The 21,664-nt window shown below is 40.6% G+C and overlaps 1 protein-coding gene across 7 annotated transcripts in view; it reads right to left on the bottom strand.

The window, feature by feature from the left end:
• GRM7 (glutamate metabotropic receptor 7) overlaps nucleotides 1-21,664 on the bottom strand; it is a 790,597-nt gene that overhangs the window by 56,111 nt on the left and 712,822 nt on the right. For all 7 annotated transcript variants that reach the window (XM_045025646.1, XM_045025647.1, XM_045025648.1 and 4 more), the window contains one exon: nucleotides 1,864-2,110. In XM_045025646.1, coding sequence (XP_044881581.1) covers nucleotides 1,864-2,110 — 247 coding nt within the window. The remainder of the gene's footprint in view (nucleotides 1-1,863; nucleotides 2,111-21,664) is intronic.

Below are 21,664 nucleotides of genomic sequence, written 5' to 3'. Positions count from 1 at the left end.
CATGGAGGTCACGAGGCATCTCAGATATGTATCCCATGAGTCACTGTGGCAGTATTTCCCAATTGAATTTTTTCCATTTTAAACCCGAGCATTTGACTGACAATTTTTGTTTTTTCAGCTTTTGATTTTATTTTTTTTTTTACTGAAAAGTCAAATTTTTCCATGAAAAAAAAATTCCCATCAGCTCTACTAGAATGATAATCTGTGAAAATGCAGCTCAATTACACATTCATTTTCTCATTCCCTTCTCTAGCTATATTTTATCTTAGCACATTCCTTCTTCCTACCCTGTTGTTGTTATTGTTCCTCCTTCCCTCTCGTCCCCCATTCCTCATTCAAAAGGCCAATTTAGTTAATCTCAGGCTTGGCTGTGTTAGGTGTTAAAATCGGCGGGAGTTGAAGGTGCTCAGAACATTGTGGGACTGGACCTTATGAGCACAGAAATCACAGCACTGGGATGATTTAAAGAACAGGGATAATTTTGGAGGGGAGGGATTTTATATGGTGAAATAGATAGATTTACTGTACTGAATAATGGGAATTTAATTTAGGGTCAGTTTCTGCCTCCTTAATTCATACTGGGTAGTACCTTACTCGTCAAATAATCCTATCCTGTTGACTTCAATAGCAGTCCTCACGAGTGAGGTTTTATTCAGCCTGAGTAAGAACGTCAGAATCTTGGCCTTGATTGATTATGGTTGTTTCCTTTACTGATTTGTGACTCTACAACCAATCCGTAAGGGTGCCCATCCCTTTTGAAGAAAAAATCCTGGTTTCTCTGTTCAATTAGAACATATTTTTTACAGCTGTATGATACAACCACCCAGGGGAGATACTCAAGGGGAGTGGTGAATGAAGTGGGGGAAATGCTATGTTTGCTAGCCATTTCCACTATGCTTTGGCAGCAGAGTTTCTACTTCAAGGCAGCTATTCAGACCATCATTTAATAGACAGGAAGAGGCAGGGGTTTCAGCAGCAAATGGATGAACTGAATCTGAGCAAAGGAAGGGTATTTCTTCACATTCTGTTCTGGTTTACACAAAAATTTCAGACATGCCTAAACCTTTCCAATATGCTGTGCAGCTGTCTCCCTTCCTGAATTCCATCCAGGTTCAAATACAAATGCAAATAAAATGTGATGGTCTCAGTATGTGATTTCGAGTTACAATATACCATGACATTCACATTAAGGAAATTAAAGGAATTGGAAACTTCCTTTCTGTCCAGATTCCTCTAAAATCAATGGAAAGACTCATATGAACTTCAGTGAGATGTATCTTTCTTACAGGGAGCTGGATCAAACCTTTAGCTGGGAATTCTCTCAGGGCATTTAACAGGGTTTTGTGTGTGTGCGTGTGTGTGTGTACACAAGTATTTGGCTATGCACATCATAAGTAAATAACCACAGCCCAAGTACATTAATGAGGAAAGGACTGAGACAACCCACTGCTCCTGAATACTATGGTTGGAGTCCTGCCTCCAAAGTTCAGACTGGAAATTATAGCTGCAGGGATTAGGATGGAAGTTAGATCTCTTTACATCGCGGTGTGTATGATTGCACAGTGGTGGGGTCAATACTGTTCTTAGAGCAATATTCCCAGAGGAGGAGAAGGAGGAGGAGGAGTTGCTCCCAGCTATCAAGCATAGTCTGATGAGTTTTTCCCAGTAGGCAAGCATCAAAAAGGTGGGAAGAAAAGAGTGAATGTCATAAAAAGGACATCCACGGAGATATTAAAATAAATATATTACATAAAAACTTTAATGGAGGAGATCAGATTATACAAAAGATCTAAAAAATAGAATATTGGTCAACACATTCCCAGAACACACAAACAGCCAAGTAATAGGTTTAGAAATACTTACTGTTTGGGTCTACATTTTCACAAAGTTCTGTTTTTGCTTCCCCATTGGGCCTGTCGCTAGCTTTGTGCGAAAGCCGTGATGACATGGTCGCTGCCGTCACTACGGCCTTGAAGCTGCGTTTCCGTTTCTGGACATTTAGTTCAGGATGGAAGATGATGATGTACACTTTCGGCATGTAAAGCATCCCCAGGGCCACTGAAGCACTTAAGTTCATGGATATTGTAAGTGTGGTAGTTTGTATGTAGAGCTAGGAGACATAACACATGAGACACTATTACAAATAAAATGATTGGGAAATATGCAGTAGCACTTAAAGAGGAGGTGTTAAGTATAATCATGTGCCTTGAGATGGGCTAAACGTCTAGGCAACAAAGCATCATGCTTTGTGAGATGCAACAGAAAGAGCAGAGTAACACTTCAGTGGGCTTTAGTAATTTATTAATGTTCTAAAAAACCTTATATTGAGTTTACAAATAACTACTACTAACTACTATCTACTAGAATCTGATCCAGCAAACTACTGAGAGCTCTTATCTACCAATGGACATCAACTACCATGAAATCAGTAGCAGCTGAGGACACTCAGGATCTTGCAAAAGCTCTTGCTGCTCTGATTTAGGGCTTAGTCTTCAAGTATAGCTTTATTTATTTTATTTTGTTTTATATTTTATTCAGAGTGTGAAGGTCAGATTCTGCTTTCGGTTACACTAGTGTAAATCTAGAGTTAACTCTGTTGTAACTGAAACCAAATTTCCCCATTAGGGAAGATGAACACTATAAATGTAACAGTACAACTTGTTTAGAAATGTTATTAAAGGTATCTTTTACATTTTGGTAACTTTTCAACAACCATATTTCAAATTTCTGCTATTTATTCAAAATGATTAATATAAGTACCCAAAGAATATAAAATGGATTTGCATACTGCTGACTTGCAGTTAAGCTTGTTAGCAAAAACGGTGTGTGCAATAGTCAGAGAATGCTAGTACTGTGAAATATGAATTAAAGAAATCCATAACATGTCCTCCGTTTAAAGATGTTCTGCACGTACATAACTAGAAGTGCTGTAATTTTGTTTAAAATAATCTTTTCAGAGGATACTCAATACATAAAATGGAACAAGGCTTGAGATTCAAGGATTGTTCTAATTACACAGGCTTAGACACAGTATAATAAATATGTGAGTGCGAAAAAAGGAACAAAATATCTGCAGGTGCTCCTTGCATATACTGTATGCCCACATCCAGGAAAAATGTTCACATCAGGCAGTACTACTTCTGGGATGCAATATATCTCACTGCAAACCAATCTCTGCTTATGATGTCAAGAAAAGTGCAGCTGCAGAGTTAAATGCCCATACTGCTCTCATTTCTCCAAATACCTGTTCTCAGAAGAACCTGAATGTTCCCAAACTTGCTAGGCTTTATCTGGATAACAGTTGCTATTATATCGTTTAAGAACACCAGTGGAAGACATAAAATATCTGCAGTAAATGAGTATATAACTATAAAGAAGCACAACACTTAAAACTAAAGTGCTTACTCAATTTCTATTCACTCCATACTCAGACCAAACTCATATTATCTTCAATAGACTTTTGCAAGAGAAAGGACTTCAAGACTGTGAAAATACATGATGGATCAAAAACAAATATCTGTCTATATTTCATATGTTCAGATACGTATATTTATCTCTATTTCTATCTAGATATACACTATATATATTATCTTACTCATATACAACTACACTGCCATTTAAAAGTATGTAAGATAACCTCTGCACAGATTTCTTGGTGTCTGATTCCCTTCTGTGTGACACTAGTATAATGAGGAGAAGCACCACTGATGTCAATGACATTATACTGGTGTACTTGAAAGGAGAAGTGGGTCCCTTAATATCTCTTTTAAAGTGGTGGTAAAATATAATAATTCATAAATAACATAATAATAATAATGGAAAACATATAGAAAGATCTGTTATTAATGGTTTGTTGTAAAACTGAGAAGGCATCTCTAATGGGGTTCTGTCTTTTTATTCATGACTTGGATAATGGAGTAGAAAGTATGCTTATAAAATGTGCAGATTACACCAAGCTAGGAGGGGTTGCAAACACTTGGAGGACATGATTACAATTCAAAATGTCCTTGATAAAATAGAGAATTGGTCTGAAATCAATAAGATGACATTCAATAAAAACAATTGCAAAGTATAACACTTAGAAAGGAAAAATGAAATGCACAGCTACAAAATGGGGAATAACTGGTTATAGATTAGTAATGCAATGGAGTCATGGCCTCCCTCTGGAATCAGGACAGAGTCATACATTCAACATTATGACTTTACAACAGCCTCACCATATGAGAAGCAAATGTTTTGGGGCGGACACAGTGCAAGTTTCAGCACAAAATGTTTTAGAGTCTAAGAAAATAATGAAAAGAACAAAAGGAAATCTATATAGCTGTAACTAAGAGATATTTTTTAAAATCTTACCTAGTATGAAAGTATCTTTTTTTTCTTTTTTTAACATGGATCTTAGGTAAGAACAAAATTAAACAAATAAATAAAGAGGTTCCTGAATTTTTGAACATGCATTTGGAATTTTGTGTTTAATATAAATGAAGGGCAAAATTCTCCTGTCAGGTCCACATGATGGACTCTGGTTCATCTGACTTCCCACTGGTGCCAAAACGTGGGTAGGGAGGACCAGGTATTGGGGTTGAGATCCATCATGCAGGTCAGAAAGCAGAAATCTCTGTTATTCAAGCATGTTCATACCAGTAGCTTAAAATCATTGGCTCCTCTGGCTAGGGGGGAGGGATAGCTCAGTGGTTTGAGCATTAGCTTACTAAACCCAGGGTTATGAGTTCAATCCTTGAGACGGCCACTTCAGGATCTGGGGCAAAAAATTGGTCCTACTAGTGAAGGCAGGGGGCTGGACTCAATGACCTTTCAAGGTCCCTTCCAGTTCTAGGAGATTGTTATATCTCCAATTATTACCTTCTCTACACAACAATATGTCACAGTTTTTAAGAAAAGTCAGTGGGGCTACACCAGAACTAAATTTGGCCCACTGACATAATACATGAGTATAACATCAAACTACTTTTTCTTTCTCTCTGACTAATTTCCTCAGCTATAATGTCAACCGGGCTTAGCCCTTTTATGTAAAAGGTTATCGATAGTGATACTGGCACACCCTGGCACTTGCACTATTTGGGACAGCCAGAAATGGGAGACAAAAACCACCATGCTCTGGTGTGCAACTGTATTGACATCGCTACCTCAGAGAACCTTACTGACTTTCTGGTGGAGATGGGCTTCCGGATGGACCATGAGTGTGTCGCCAAGGACTGAGGAGATTAAAGGTTTTAGTTTTGTATATATATATATCACTATCAAAAACCTCTTATATATATCACCCTTGACATAAATCTATTTACTGCTTCTCTAAGCCAGATCTCACTGACTGTGTAGCTAGTCCATGGCAATGAGTTTCCTGGATTAATAGTAAATTATACAGATCCTTTGTAACCCATCAAAATAAGGCATTCTGATAACAGGAGAGCATAGTGTTTGAAGGCAGCAGGCCAGATTCTCAGTTGTTGCAGAGTGGTGTCGCTCAATTGACATCAGTGGAGCAACACTGATTTACATCGGATGAGGATTTGGTCTAAAGCCCTAAAGCATAAATCAACACTGGTGCAACTGCAAAAGCTGTAATCAGTCTGCATGACATGCCGCTTGCACTCGTTTTCATCGGAGCATAGAATGTCAGTAACATTTTTATTTGGGTGCACAAGGTTGTTCATTTCTATTCCCTACAGTTAACTGGTGATCTTACAGTGATATTTAGTCAACAGTGCCTTTTACAGCATCTGGTTCTACAATTCCAGTGAGGCTCCCTAACTTACGCATTGCAAAATGAAGGAAGGAGGAGAGGGCAGGAGAAGAACCTTTGAAGAACAAAACAAACTGAGCTGTTGCAGAATGAGGACTGGGAACATGGTCCTGCCTCCTTTGTGCTGCATGACGTATTAGTAGGAGAAGTATTGCACAGGAATAGGTCTCCTGTATTTTTGCACAGTGTGAAAGAGCGAGCAGTGAGCTGAAGATCACTGGTTAATAACTTTGGCCAATTGTGCACATGCATTGCGAGGATTTAATTTATTGTCTAGCAAGAAGCATGTGAGAGAATGAAACCCATTTTATTTGAAATATGATGGACACTGTGGTCTCCCTATACTTAGGTATAATGGGAAGGGATGATTCTTATTTACCCAGTGAATTGCAGTATATTTCTGAAGAGAACAAGAGTAACCTGTGCTAAAGTTTGTTTATTTTGGGCCCTGATCCTGCAATGAGATCTTTGTGGACAGACCCCTATTCCCACATGGAACTCACAGCAGAATTAATTAGGGCAGAAGGAAATTGTACCATACCGTATGCGCCACAAAATAACTAGCTTTGCTTCTAATAAAGGACTATTCACATGAATAAGATGTAGCCGGATAAGGCTCTAAAAACTTTACAAATTTTAATTTTGTACAGCTTAAAACATGTCGCGCTGGCATCAGAGATCAGACTTTGAAGGAGCACATTAGAGAAAATTAGGCCCTAAGGATATCATTCAGATGCAAAGGCACCCAGATTTTATCATTTATTTTACATAAAGGATTTTCATCTGAATTTTAGATTCCTATGTTTTCCACATTCTTGTTTTATTCATGCAAATGATGAAAATTGCCTTAAAAAGCTCAAGAGAAGATTAGATTGGTCTTGAATATACAGATCTATTAGCTAGCAATTTTTAAAGCACATATAATATCAATGGCACTGCTGGGGTAAATAGGGATTACTACCATGAGTAAAAAACTGCAGGATCAGGCCCTTAATTCTTTTGCATCCAGTGATTAGATATTGGTGAACACAGTCTGAATCCAGGAGCAAATTGCTTTTTTTTTGGCTGACAAAAAAAAATCATCCACTGAATTGTTTCTCCTTATGATTATGGGAAATTAAGTTTAATACTTTCAAATATTTTTGAATTGCCATTAACTCACAAATGGACTAAAAAAAGATTTTTCTCAGACTTATTTATTTCACATTTATATCAGTATTAAAATCAACATTGGTACACCTCATTGAGATGAATAGGTCAGTTCAAAGCTGTTTCAGATCAGTTATGTCAGGTTGGTTGAAGACAAAACCCTGTTACTCATTATATAACCATAAAGGTGAGAAACATCTTTTTAATGAAAATTTAGATTTAGGAGCCACAATTCCTGGATGGGAATTGTATTCAGTGGCTACAAAATGATGGAAAACAAGAGAACTTAGATATAAATGGTTTATAGATTTTTCTCTTTTGTCTTGGTTGCTATTCCCACCACAAAGATTATCTTGGCATTTTGCAGACAATAAAAAGGGATGGAAATATTATTTTAAACATGCATATTTTTTGTATATTGTTTTTACACCTACCCTACTAAAAAGTACAACTAACTTCTGGATCCAAAGATGTTTAATAATTTGTTCAGTGCCTGAACTAATGCAAAAGAAAAACAATAATCTTCACAAAAAGCAACTCTGCTGCTATCCTGACCAGTGCAGACAAAACCTTCCTTTAACATCTCATGAAAAAAGGAAGAACCTCAAGCAATACATGGATCAGATTAGCACTATTAATCAACAGCACTTCCTGCATCAAACTGAGCTACCTACATGACCTATCTGCATATGCAAATACTCAGATTGAGCATGTACAACATTGCACACGGGGCTTTGGAAGTCAGGCCTACATGTTTCACTTTACTATTTGATACATGCAGAAAGTTAATTAAAAACTTCCTTCTTGGTGGGTATGTACAAAAAGAAAAATAAGCACAAATGTCATGTAAACATGGACAGTCAGGACCTGATCCAGAAAGGCACTCAGGAACCTATTTAAGATTAACTATGTGTTTGGTCCCTTTGATTTGTTTCAAAACTAAGCACATGATTAAGTGCTTTGCGGCATCTGGGCCTAAATGAGGAATTAGTGAGCTGAACCTCGGCACTGCAGTGCTTCCCCTCACCTCAGGAAGACAGAGCAATTCTGTGGGAAAACTACATAACTGAGGCTCCATGAAAATGTTTAGGGGAGAGAGTTGATAAGGGAGGAAGAAATAGTGCCCAAATGGAAGGAGGCAGAGAGTACAGCTAGAAAGCACTTCCTCTTTGTGGATAAAATTCACCACTATGCAGGGGGCAGGACAAGGGCCTCAGATCACTTATATTCCACTTAAGCCTTTGTGTGTGTGCGTGTGTGCGTGTGTGTGTGTGTGTGTGTGTGTTTACACTGAAGTCAGCAGAGTTACACTGGCTAAAAAGTAGAATAGTGGTGATGTAGTGAATAGTCAGGCCCAGTATTTTACACAAAAAGTCTACTCTTCCCCACATGTTTGCCTACATGATGTTGATATTACCCATTGTTAACATTTGTAGTGGGACAGATTGATTTATTAGGCCTGGTCTACACTAGGACTTTAATTCGAATTTAGCAGCGTTAATTCGAATTAACCGTGCACCCGTCCACACCAGGAAGCCATTTAATTCGACATAGAGGGCTCTTTAGTTCGAATTCTGTACTCCTCCCCGACGAGGGGAGTAGCGCTAAATTCGACATGGCTATGTCGAATTAGGCTAGGTGTGGATGCAAATCGAACTTAGTAGCTACGGGAGCTATCCCACAGTGCACCACTCTGTTGACGCTCTGGACAGCAGTCCGAGCTTGGATGTTATGACCAGCCACACAGGAAAAGCCCCGGGGAAAATTTGAATTCCTTTTCCTGTCCGGACAGTTTGAATCTCATTTCGTGGTTGGACATCGTGGCAAGCTCAGCAGCACCGGCAGCAATGCAGAGCTCTCCAGCAGAGGAGTTCATGTAATCTCTGAATAGAAAGAGGGACCCAGCATAGACTGACCGGGAAGTCTTGGATCTGATCGGTGTGTGGGGCGAGGAGTCTGTGCTTTCGGAGCTGCGCTCCAAAAAACGGAATGCAAAGACCTACGAGAAGGTCTCCAAAGCCATGAGAGACAGAGGATACAGGCGGGATGCAATGCAGCGCTGCGTGAAAATCAAGGACCCCAGACAAGGCTACCAAAAAATCGAAGCGGCAAATGGACGCTACGGAGCCTGCCACCACTGCCCCACCAGTGACCGTGGACTCTGACGATGGGACAGTGTCGACGGCCAGTTCCTCGGCGATGTTCACGGACGGGGAAGATGAGGAAGGGTTTGTGGAGGACAAGGCAGGCGACAGCGCTTACAATGCTGGTTTCCCCGACAGCCAGGATCTCTTCATCACCCTCACGGAGATCCCCTACCAACCCTCCCCGGCCGTTAACCCGGACCCTGAATCAGGGGAAGGAGCAGTCGGTAAGTGCTTTAAACATGTAAACTTTTATTCTTAATATTACAGGAATCTGAAGTATGTGAAAAGGAGGTCTCTATATATATGGGGATAGAACAGAAATCCTCCTGGGAGATCTCCACGAAGCTCTCCAGGAGGGAATCGAAAAGCCTCCACAGGAGGTTCCTGGGGAGAGCTGCCTTATTGGGTGCTCCGTGGTAGCACACTTTTCCGCGACAGGCTTTCATGAGGTACTCAGGGAGCATTGCCTCCCCGAGCACGGCTGCATAGGCCCCTGGTTTGTGCTGGCTTTCACGCAGCATGCGCTCTCTATCTCCTTCAGTGACCGTCCTCAGGGTGATCTCGCTCGGAGACTCCTGCATTTAATTAGGGGAATTACTGTAATGTTACGCCTGGTCCAAAGTATTTTTAAAAAATCTCCAGACAGACGGCGTAGCAGAGACTCAGCACGCTGCTGCGTGACAAGCGTAACGGAAAGCCAAAGAATCAAATGGACGCTCATGGAGGGAGGGGGGACTGAGGACGCAAGGTATCCCACAGTTCCTGCTGTCTCCGAAAAGCATTTGCATTCTTGGCTGAGCTCCAAATGCTTCTAGGGTCAAACACAGTGTCCGCGGTGGGTCAGGGCATAGCTCGGCAATTTACGCACCCCCCCACCCCCACCCCCCAGAAGTGAAAGGGAAAACAATCCTCTGTTGACTCTTTTACATGTCACCCTATCTTTACTGAATGCTGCAGATAGATGCGATGCTGCAGCACTCAACACCAATATCCTTGCTCCCCCCCCCGCCATGGGTGGCTGACGGTACAATATGACTGATACCCATCGTCATCATCAGCCTATTGGCACATGGGGCAGTGCAAAAGGACTGGTAACCATGCCGACTAGCATCAGTGAGGTCGATCAAGGGCGCCTGCTCCTAATTTTTCCTGGTAGATGGTGCAGTATGGCTGGTAACCGTCCTCATTATAGCAACAGGGGGCTGAGCTCCATCAGCCCCCACCCTTCATGTGTAAAGAAAAGATTCAATTGCCCCTGGACTAGCAGAGGGATGCTGGGCTCCTCTCCTCCACACTCCTTAATGTCCTGTCTGGACTATCATAGCAGCTGGAGGCTGCCTTCCACTCATTTCTCACTAACAAGTCACTGTGTCTTATTCCTGCATTCTTTATTACTTCATCACACAAGTGGGGGGACAATGCTATGGTAGCCCAGAAAGGCTGGGGGAAGAACGGAATGAACAGGTGGGGTTGTTGCAGGAGCACCCCCTGTGAATAGCATTCAGCTCATAATCTATGCAGGATCTGACACAGAGCAGCTGTGCTCTCTGGTTCTCTGATACAGTGGTTCTCTAGTACACTTGCCCATATTCTAGGCAGGACTGATTCTATTTTTAGATACCAAAAAGGAGGGATTGACTCAGGGAGTCATTCCCAATTTTGGCTTTTGCGCCCCTGGCTGATCTCATCTGGTAACCATCTCTGCTGTCATGCAAAAGCAAAAGCATGCTGCTGTGTAGCGCTGCTGGACCGCCTCTGTCAGCGGCATCTAGTACACATACGGTGACAGGCACAAAAGGCAAAACAGGCTCCATGGTTGCCACGCTGTGGCGTCTGCCAGGGCAATCCAGGGAAAACGGGCTCAAAATGATTGTCTGCCGTTTCTTTCCCTGAGGAAGGGATGACTGACGACATTTACCCAGAACCACCCGCGAAAATGGTTTTTGCCCCATCAGGCACTGGGATCTCAACCCAGAATTCACAGAGACAGACTAGACTGTGTTCATTGTTCGCAAAAATGTATCTTTGCAAGGAATTCACTCCCTTTTTCCCATCACACAGCTTCGATTGTCTCCAGACCTGCCACAGCATCCCCCTCACAGAGGCTGGCAAAGATTAGGCGGCGAAAGAAAAAGACATGGGACGAGATGTTCGCTGAACTTATGGGGTGCTCCCGAGCTGATGCGGACCAGCAGAGCCAGTGGAGGGAGACCCTCTCTCTGTACCAGCGCTCACACAGCGAACAGGAGGAGAGGTGGCGTGAGGAAGACAAGCAGGCGACTCAAACGCTGCTTGGACTAATGAGGGAGCAAACGGACACGCTCCAGCGCCTTGTGCATGTTCTGCAGGACCGCAGGCAGGAGGACAGAGCCCCCCTGCAGTGTATCTGCAACCGCCCTCCCCCACCACAAAGTCCCATACCCCCCTCACCCAAAATAACCAGAAGGAGGGGCGCCAGGGGCCGTGAAAACTGTCACTGCACCCCAGCAGAGTGCTCAAGTACCCAAAAGCTCTCATACCCTAAATTTTGAGAAGTCCTTTCCTTCCCGCCTCACCCAAGCCCCCGTCCCAGTTTCATCCCCTAACTGTCTAGTTGAGAATAAAAAATACTTTTCTGTTAATTACTGTTTCCGTCATGTTCTTTTAGAGGAGACTGTGTTTGAAGGGGGGGAGAAGGGGGTTGGTAATTGGACAGGACAATCACCTTTACCAGGGTACAGACACGGGGGCAGGATCAGCAGCAGGTCACACACACAGTGCAGTCAGTAGGCACCCTGGTCAGTATGGGAGGTGGTTTGCAGGTTCTGTGTGGGTGGGGGGGTACGTGACTTTGTAGCGGGGGAGGGGGGTTACAGATCTCATGCAACGGTCCCTGTCCTGGACCACAGAGCCACGCAGCAGAGGAATCTGTATCCGTCCTCCCCCGCCAAAAGGCCACATAGCCCCCGCACACAGAGTCCCAAAAAGGAGGGATGGCAGGCTCCGTTGAAACAACCAGTCCAGCACTGCAGACCGCTCTGGGAGCAGGAGCCTGTCATTCCTCGAGTTTAGAGGTGGTCTTTACATCACCGCACACCCTACCCAGCACAGTCCGCATCCCAGTTTCAACCCTTTAATGCAAAGTCATCAATAAAGAAACCTTTGTAACATTACAGTGGAACATGTATTTTATTTTTAAACGTGTGTTGGAAGTGGGGGAAGCGGGGTGGACGCGGTATGTAACTGCAGATGCTAGTCAACAGTAACTTGGTAAAGAAACAGGGGCAGGTTCAGCTTCTCTGTAAAGAAACTGAACAGTCACAGGTCACGCTGCTCGCTGGTACTTGAAGAGTTCCTTGTCGCTGTGCAAGGCGCCTGCATAGGGCTTCACGAGCCAGGGCATTAGCGGGTAGGCTGGGTCCCCGACGATCACTATAGGCATCTGCACATCCCCAAGAGTTATTTTGTGGTCCGGGAAGAAACTAACTTCCTGCAGGTGTCTAAACAGAGCAGAGTTCCTGAAAACACGCGCGTCATGAACTATGCCTGGCCACCCGACGTTGATGTTGGTAAAACGTCCCCCATGGTCCACCAGTGCTCGCAGCACCATTGAAAAGTAGCCCTATTTCTCAGCAGCTGACTGTGGAAGAGGTGGACGATAAGGTGCGAGGAGTTGACAACAGCCATAACTGCAGCGGGCTCCGTGCTCGCAGTGCTGTGGCGCCCGCGCTGTCACTGAGCAGAAAAGTGCACAAACAGATTGCCCGCAGGCGCTTTCGGGGAGGGAGTGATTGACGGTTCAATGATGACAGTTACCCAAAACCACCCTCGACACATTTTTCCCCCAGCATGCATTGGGGGGAAATCCCAGAATTCCAATGGGCAGCGGGGAGTGCGGGAACTGTGGGATAGCTTCCCACAGTGCACCGCTTCAAAAGTCGACGCTGGCCCCGTTACTGTGGACTCACACAGTCGAATTAGTGTATTTAGTGTGGATACACAACTTTGACTTCATAAGGTCGATTCCACAAATTCGAATTAAGTTGATTCGAAATAGTCTTGTAGTGTAGACATACCCTTAGTAATGTGCTTTAGAAACAGCAATATGCTAATTAACCTGATATCCTAATTTGACATGAGAAACTTAAAGTGCTTTAAAGTGACATCCCAAAGTCCCAATGATGGTTTTTTTACCCCTCCATGTGACCAACCTTTGCATGTTGCATTTCATAGGTGGCAACAGAAGTGGTAGGTGGTATTGTGGCTAACCCCATCCACAGCAATAGAATTTATCTGACATGCTTCTGCTGTGCTGCCAAGAACAAATACATCCCTTATCTGTTACACATCCCATCAGTGCTTTCCCTTCACTAATACTATAGGCTATTAGCAACTTTTGTACTACAGTACTTTGTGTAGTACCTGGGTCAACATCATATAAAATTTGTTAAAGTGGCACAAAAATCATAAATAAACCTGCATTTTATAAAACTTATCAGCATAATCTTATGTAAGCAAACGCTAAAGTGGAACAAATGGTTTTTAAAAATCCATACTATTTAATTTTGGGTGATTTTGCATGTGGCACATTTCATTTCCCCACAAATTTCTTTTAAATTACTAGTCCAAGCTTTCTGCTGATGTACCTGGGCACAGCTCCATTGACTTCAATGCAACTGCACCCACTGACACCAGCAGAAGAGTTGTCTCATTATATTTCAGTTAAGAAAAAAAAGGGAAAACATTTTTTTGACATTTTCAATGTACAGACATATTTCACAAGCACCTGTAATCAAAACTCAACTTCTATATCAAAACAAGTGAACACAAAAACTAATGTGATTATTAATATTAGTGCAGTATGATCATTTAGAATGATCAATTATTATATTTTCACTAGCATATACATTTATTACTACAGAGCTATGGAATACCAACTTATGAGCATGGTGATATCAGAGATAAAAAGTTGACCCTGCTTATAACTACTTCTTGATGTGCTGTTCTAGTTTTGCTACCTAGAAACATGATCTACTTAGCACACAGTACATCCCAGGGGAGAGAATTGTGAGTTGATAAGACTGAAAAAGATCTGACAACAGGAAATTTTTTAAATCTATCTATTCTTCATTGCATAGTTACACAGTAATATAGGACCACATGGAAAGCATGGGTCCCTTCATGTCTAGAACTGTCTGATAACTTTGTAATTTCTAGTCTACATACACACATGCGCGCGCGCGCACACACACACAATTTTTAACCTTTTTCATGCTGACATGTGGTGCAGCTTTGTGTTTTAGTTGAGAGCAGTACAGGGAAGACAGACTAAAGGTTCATTGGCCTCTTACAAGTTTGATCTGTACTAGGGAGGGGAGAAAGTGCAATCTTAGCCACCTGACATGCATATGCCCATGGTCCTCCGCTCTCTCTCCTCAGATTACTAGCACTGCTTCCCAGATGAACAGAAAAATTATATCTGACCCCTGTGTAGGTGTCTATAGGACTGAAGGTAGAAAGGGCCCCCTACATCCTAGCTTCTCCCAGCTCACCATGCTGAAGCAACCACAACCACTAAACAAATCATTGGCAATGAAAAGTGGCCCTGCACTTCTCTCCACCCCATGATGGAGACAACAACTGTGGGTTAGGATCAATCTTCTCTCCCACCAGGTGGCAATTCGGTGGCTTTGACAGCAAGCCAGTCCTCCTGGCCCTTAGGGCACCAGTGCCATTCCTCATCCACGATCTGCACAATCACAACAGTTGTATGGCAATGAGAAGGTACATTTGTGAGGTTCAGGTTTCCATATTTTTCTGGTGGACATCAGAAACTAGTTGGTGAAGTTCTTTGGGATACCTGATGGTGAATAACCAGCTTACTCATCAGGTCCAATAGAGGGATGAAGGGAAGGCTAACAGGTGTCTTGGCTTACAGTACCAACATTTGAGCTAGGAATAGGGAAAGGAAGAGGCCAAAGATAGGAAAAGGATTGAGTTTGACCTGGTTTGCTAGAATAAAGAAAGCTCTGACCATGAGTAAAGCCATCTGTACTGTTCATTCTGATCCTCCTGCATATTTTTCAGAGCTTGAGATGCAGTGGAGAGTTTCTTTGTGACAGGCAAATGTTGAGGATGGTTTGAAAACATAACTGGATGTCAAAGCAATGTAGGTATTTCTATGCAGATTATTATGTAGCGTGTGAAGCTTTACAAATGACAAGGATGCCAATGCAGGGACATTTGATAAACAAATGGTAGTAGCTATGATGATTGCAGCTATTACGGTAGAAAACAACAAGGCATACAATGGTCTTTCTGAATTTCACTGGCAGTGTCATGGAATCATTCACACCATTTGATTATATAAATTCAATGCCCTGTAATTAAACAAAAGGTGATACTCTCTTCAGGGACAAGAAAATGATAGGAATTTACCATCCGCACATTTTCTTTTTAACAGTTGGTAATTTTGCAAGCTGGATGGAAGGAATACTGATTTGCTATTAAAAACAAGAAAGATCACAGAGGAACTGGATTAATATGTTCTGCCACTTGATAAAATGTAGCAAACTTAGCAAGTTGTGGACTAACACAAACACATTTGAAAATGACTTCTGATGTATTTTCACATTTTCTTAGATGTTGTGGGCCCCATAGAAGTCAATGGCAAAACTCCCACTATGGAGACAAGATTTCACCCCCTGTATTTTTTTTCTGAGAAACATTCCTGGATATGCATATATCTATTTTTTAAAATCTTCCTCCTTTCCAGAATTTGCATTGCACATTATTTTGATCCAATGAGTTCAGAACAAAGTGGTTTTGATTCTAATAAGAGCTATGAGAAAAACTTGTTCTCTCTCTTTATTTTATTATTATTGTTATTATTATTATTTGGTTCACTATCCAGTCTGGAAAAAAAATAAAAAACCACCAACACCTTGGTTTTGGGTTGAAAAGAGTGTTTCGGTTTGGGTTGGGGTTTTCAAAAAAAATATTTAAAAAATAAAATAGAAGGATATATAAAAATGAAAAGTATTTTGAATAAAAAACACATTTTGTTTAAAAAATGTCAAAATGAAATGTTTTTTTTTCTGAGGGGATATGACAAACAATTTGGCCACATGAATTCAAAAAACATTTCAGTCAGCTTGAATCTGCACTTTTCAGCAGGAAAAAAAGTTTCATCTGAAAAATTTTGCCCATCTCTAATTCTGAGCTTGAATTGGTATAAATCAAGAATGACTCCCTCCTCTGCAGTCACGGAGTTGCAGTGTTTAAAACCAGGATGAGATCAGAAAATAGCCTAGGGTTTTGATGAATCACATGAGGAAGACACTTTGCAATCAATAGACCCCTGACATAGACTCCAACATCATCCATTAGTGTCGACAGCAAGCAATGCACTAAAAATCATATTTTATAAATTCCATTGGCTAATGTATACATGCATGATACAATTATGACTAAAGTAATTAATTAGCTGTCAAATGGACCCCAGCAGGATTAAAAGGTGATGAGGGCAGACAGCTATTCTTTGCATGCTAAAACAAAATTCTCCTTCTTATGAATTGGTTTGATTTTCAACCTGATGTGCCTATTTATCTACTTGAAACCATCCCACAAGTTATGTACATTGAACAACTGGTTTTCAAATTTTATCAGACTTCGCAGCTACAATAGCTTGCATGATTTTGCTCAGTGCAATTAACTGGTCTGTTAAGTTATTCTGCTGAACTGATAATTTACTACTAAATTATTACCTCCTGTGGAGATACTCAATGAAAGAGGTTTGATAGGCCAGGAACCTTTGTGAGTTCACCTAGTGGATATACCTTCAAAATGAACAGGGAAGGAGGCAGGGGAAGTTCATTGAAGAGGGAGGAGCCACAGTGTCCAAATCCGGAGAGTGTCTGTTATAAGGGAGGAAAGAAGACCCAACTCCCATGTAAGGCTGCCCCTTTTCTCTTATCTTTCCCTCATGCAACTTGGTTCCAATGGGAAGGCTCTCCGTGTCTACATAAAATCCACCTCAGAGGATAGAGGTGAATTACTATTCTTCTTTACAAAATAAATAAAAAATACTACTACTACTAATAATAATAATTGATAATAAAAATCTACCTCACAACAAAATATCTACTCAGATATTTATTGGGCTACATAGAAAACAAGTGTTGCAGCAACTTGTTGATCAAACCGAGCAACATATGATATAAATAATTGTCTTATGCTGACATCTAAAAACAACAAAAGAAGATGGAATTGATACATACGCAAACAGTCAATGTATCACTGATACTACAATTAAGATGAGAAGCTTGGACAGTAAATTGAGAGCAGAGGAAGCTCAGCTCAAAGCTTATGAGCAGGGGAGGGGGGAGAGGGGAGGGATTACTTTTTCTTTAAAGGTTTTTTAAATTCCCTTCTTGGATTCATGAGAAAACACTTCCCTTGCTGATGTTGGCTTTAAACTAGAAAAAGGAAAATTATAGCTTTTAAGTCCATGAACTGCAAGATCGTGCCATTTATCATGATCAGTCTTGAGTACTATAAAGAAAATGAGTAATTCAGACAACGTGCGTTGAAACAAGAAGCAGCGAATTTCCTTCCCCACTACTTTCCTTCCAAAATATTTGTTAAAAATACTTATTTCTTGAAAATGTGAAATTGTTTTAATTTTTTTTTGGCATAACCTGGTGTTAGACGACTGAGACATTTCCAAGGCTTTGAAGAAACTGAATTTTCATTACTGTGTGGCTTAGGATAATTCTGTTTTCTTCAACATATTATTATGTTCCTGAAGCATTGTATTTGTGGAAAAAAGATAAATACCACAGACCTGTGTGTATCTAGTCTTAAATAGTGATCTCTGTCTGCTCCTTGCTCTCCTGAAATGAATGTGAAATATTCTTAAAAACACTATACACACAATAAATTATTTCTGCTTATACAGCTTGACAAAGGATGTAATAAATATATCATCTCAAAAACAATGGTGCCTGAGTGCGTTTTCGTATGTACTTTACTGTGAGGTGGATTTTTTTTATTCTTGCTAAAATAATGAGGTGGGACTTCAAAAAAGGTTCTGAGTTGAATCACCATCTTTGAAGCAGAAAAATAACACACACCATTTATCTCCCTAGAAAACTAACTGTGCCTCCCATGTTGTACATATAAACATACTTTGGCTTCATCAATTAAGTTTACATGCTTTTATCTCTTGACCAAAGGCACAGATTTTGTTAGCAATAAGCACAATATTTAAGAGTAATGTTCAGTTCTATTGGGAGTAGAAATATAGAAACAATTCACTCTACAGTTACTTCTTTGAACATTGCATTTGGACCACAGATATCCATCTACCATTATCTGATTTAATTACAATGGATTTCACTTAATTCTCTGTAATAGTGTAAGTATTTAATCAACAGACTATGTAGCACAAAATTTGGGGTTATAAAACATTCATACATAAGGTGTCCCACTAAGTGTTTTACAATAATGAGTAAGATATTTGGTACATCAGTGATTATGTGGTCCCGCATAGCAACTACTACATGCTTAGCAACAGTTCATAGACTGGCCAGATCCTCAGATGGTATAAATCATCAGGGTTCCATTAACTTCAGCGGAGCTACACCAATTTACAGAGAGGATTGGGCCCATCATATCTGACATCTACCCTTTTCAAAAAACGCTGATCAGGTTTTTAATTTCTGCCTGAAAAAAGCCACTGAAAATGATCAGAATGGCCTTTGTTTTAATGCTGCATCTAGAAGAGGACATCTCTGACAGTGCAGCACCCCTTTGTCCCATAAAATGGCTTAAATATCCTGTATTAAGGTATTCACTGATAAGTGATATGTGTGTACACAGCAGTGGTTCTTTTTCTTCTTTTTATTTGTTAGAGATAAACTCACAGACTTTCTGTCCAGAAGGTAACAAAGGGACCATCATGATCATCTAGTCAGATGACCTGCACATTACAGGCCATACAACGTCACCTACTCACTCATGCAATAGGTCCATAACTTCTGGCTGAGTTACTAAAATCTTCAAATTTTGATTTAAAAAGTTCAAGTGATGCAGAATACACCATTTCGTCTAGTTCAAACCAGCAAGGGACCCCATACTGAAGAGGAAGGCAAAAACAGTTTGATAAGATGTGATATAATCAATAGCTGTTGCAACAAAATGAAAGTGAATAAAATGATTATGATCTCAAAATACTGATTTCTTGAAGCAATCGTAACTATTCATATAAAGTTCTGGTGTCCTGATTTTCAGAGGTGCTAAGCATCTTGAGGTACCAGTCTATTTAAGTCAAAGGAAGCTACTGGTGCTCAGCCAGTTTGAAAGTCATGCCATGGAAGTATTCTGAGGGTATTAACTCTCTGGGATGCAGACAATCAAAACTCCGATTTTAGGCAGTAACAAGGTACAGATCAAATCAATATAAATATCAGTTTTAAAATGAACTTCTAAACCTCTCAAGCTTATCTCAATTATACCAACTTTTTCAGGCTAGCCTGCCACTCGTGGCCAACTTGGTGACTCTTCTTTGTGACCTATCCCCAGAAACAATCTTGTTACTCTCTAAACATCCCTTCAATAGATCTCCAAATTTTCCTCCCCTCTCCACCCTGCCTCCCAAGGAGAAGGAATAAATCTCACCAGTCCTATATATTGAAAAGAGAATAGCATAACACTGCACTTGGGAGTGTGTCCCTTTCACACACACATGCAGAGTATTGAATCATCTTCACGACTCCAGGCAAACTACAAATGCTAAAAGATTATACAGCAGAAATCAATGTTTGCTTTAAAACACATGGTTCCACTCTGCCCAGAGAAACCCACAGATGTCTAACTAACATTACTAGGAACTTTAATATTGGATGTGACAGTTCCGGCCACAAATCGACTGACTGAGATGCTCTGAAAAGCCACTATAAGTCACATTAAAGAAGAGAAGTTCGGGAGAAGAACATAACCAATATGGTGCTGTGGCTGTGAAATTCCAGTTGGCACAAATATTGCTTCTACTTTTGGGTGAGCTCTTACTCCCTCCTAACAACGTGATAAAACACGGCAGAGAACAAAACAGAGTTAGCCTACTGGGGGAAGAAGAATGCGAGTTTGATAATGATGGTAATGCCTAAATGTGCTTACAGGCATTCATGCCTCCTGTTTTACGGTTCTGGCAGATACTAGCTTTGCAGTGACAACATTAAATACTATAATTATGCAGGTAATGGGTGTGATGAATTATGTTTCAATATGTTGCTAGCAGCAGTAGGGCTTAGATACCAAAGGGAAAATTGGGGTCATATTGTGAAAGATTACCACCTGCAGAGGCCAAGCACAAAGGCAGACAGTACAGAGTAAACAGGTCCACAAGGACTAATTTTCGATTTCCCCTGCCAGCATTGTAAGAACTGTTTCTTCTAGTGTCATAGTGCTGTAGCCATCTTAAATTTTCATGTCTTACATCAGATCACCTGGCACATGGTTGGTTTTTTAGATTGTATTTCACAGCCCTGAGAAAGGCAAAGCAGAAAATGCAAAGATAAACTACTGTATATATTTTCTAAGGAGTTCTGGGTCTCTTCTGAGCTAAATATTTTATGCAGCTTGTTCCATTATAATAGGAGCTTTTTTGCAAAAGGGAGAAAGAGAAATTTGCCTGCTTAAGTAAAAAAAGAATGAATATTTATAGATCCATAGTTTGTGTGATAAATCAAAACAGTTTATTAAATGTTACAGCATTTACCCTGATGATTTTAGTGCAGAGGAATAAACAATTTAGTCTCTCTCTACCCCTACCACATAGAAACTACAATAGCTAATCTGGGAGGAAATTAAATTATTCAGGTAATTGGACAAAGCAATGAAGCAGAAGCATGCAGCTACTGTCAAAGGACATCAAATGGCTAACAGAGAAAATTGCAGCAGTATTGGAAAAAACCACCACCTTCCAAAGTCAAATTGCTGATACAGAGTATGCACCGTATTAACTGTGCATCCATTAGGGAAAGGTGTAGTATGTGCTTGTATGTCAGCTTTATAGCCATTAAAATGGATTCTGTAAACTACTTCGAAGCATTTAAAAATACCCAACTCAGAAATAAATAGCGAAGGCCTTGTCTTAAATCAGGAAGAGATTAAACTTGTCATGAGCCTATGACTTCCATGAACAGACTGCATGCTGTGATATAACATGGATTTCATCATTTCATGGTCTTTTAGAAGCAAAAAGTTTGCACATAAGAATGTTCCAACAAAATAATCTTGCAAGTCTAGTAATATTCTGAATGCATTAAAAAACTCACTGAAACTCATAGAAACTATGGAAAAATGGTTTATATAAAGATGAAAAAACTGTTATATAATATACTAGCCTTTTTTTACCCTAAAATAGAACATAAACCAGCATATCTGCCAATATTTTTCTTTCCTTATGCCTTTTATTAATAGAGTGATTTATATGAAACCAGAGAGAGAGAGAGAGAGAGACCCCTCAGTGGGGTAAATTGTCATAGTCCCAGTTGAAGTTAATGGCGCGAGGACAGATAAATCAGCTGAAGGTCTTATCCAGGATCTTTGATCCTTTGGATTTCGT

Source organism: Mauremys mutica, chromosome 7, assembly GCF_020497125.1.
Source record: "Mauremys mutica isolate MM-2020 ecotype Southern chromosome 7, ASM2049712v1, whole genome shotgun sequence".
Classification (NCBI taxonomy): Eukaryota; Metazoa; Chordata; order Testudines; family Geoemydidae; genus Mauremys; species Mauremys mutica.
Note: the sequence above shows the minus strand (reverse complement) of the source record. Positions and strands in the feature narration are given on the sequence as shown.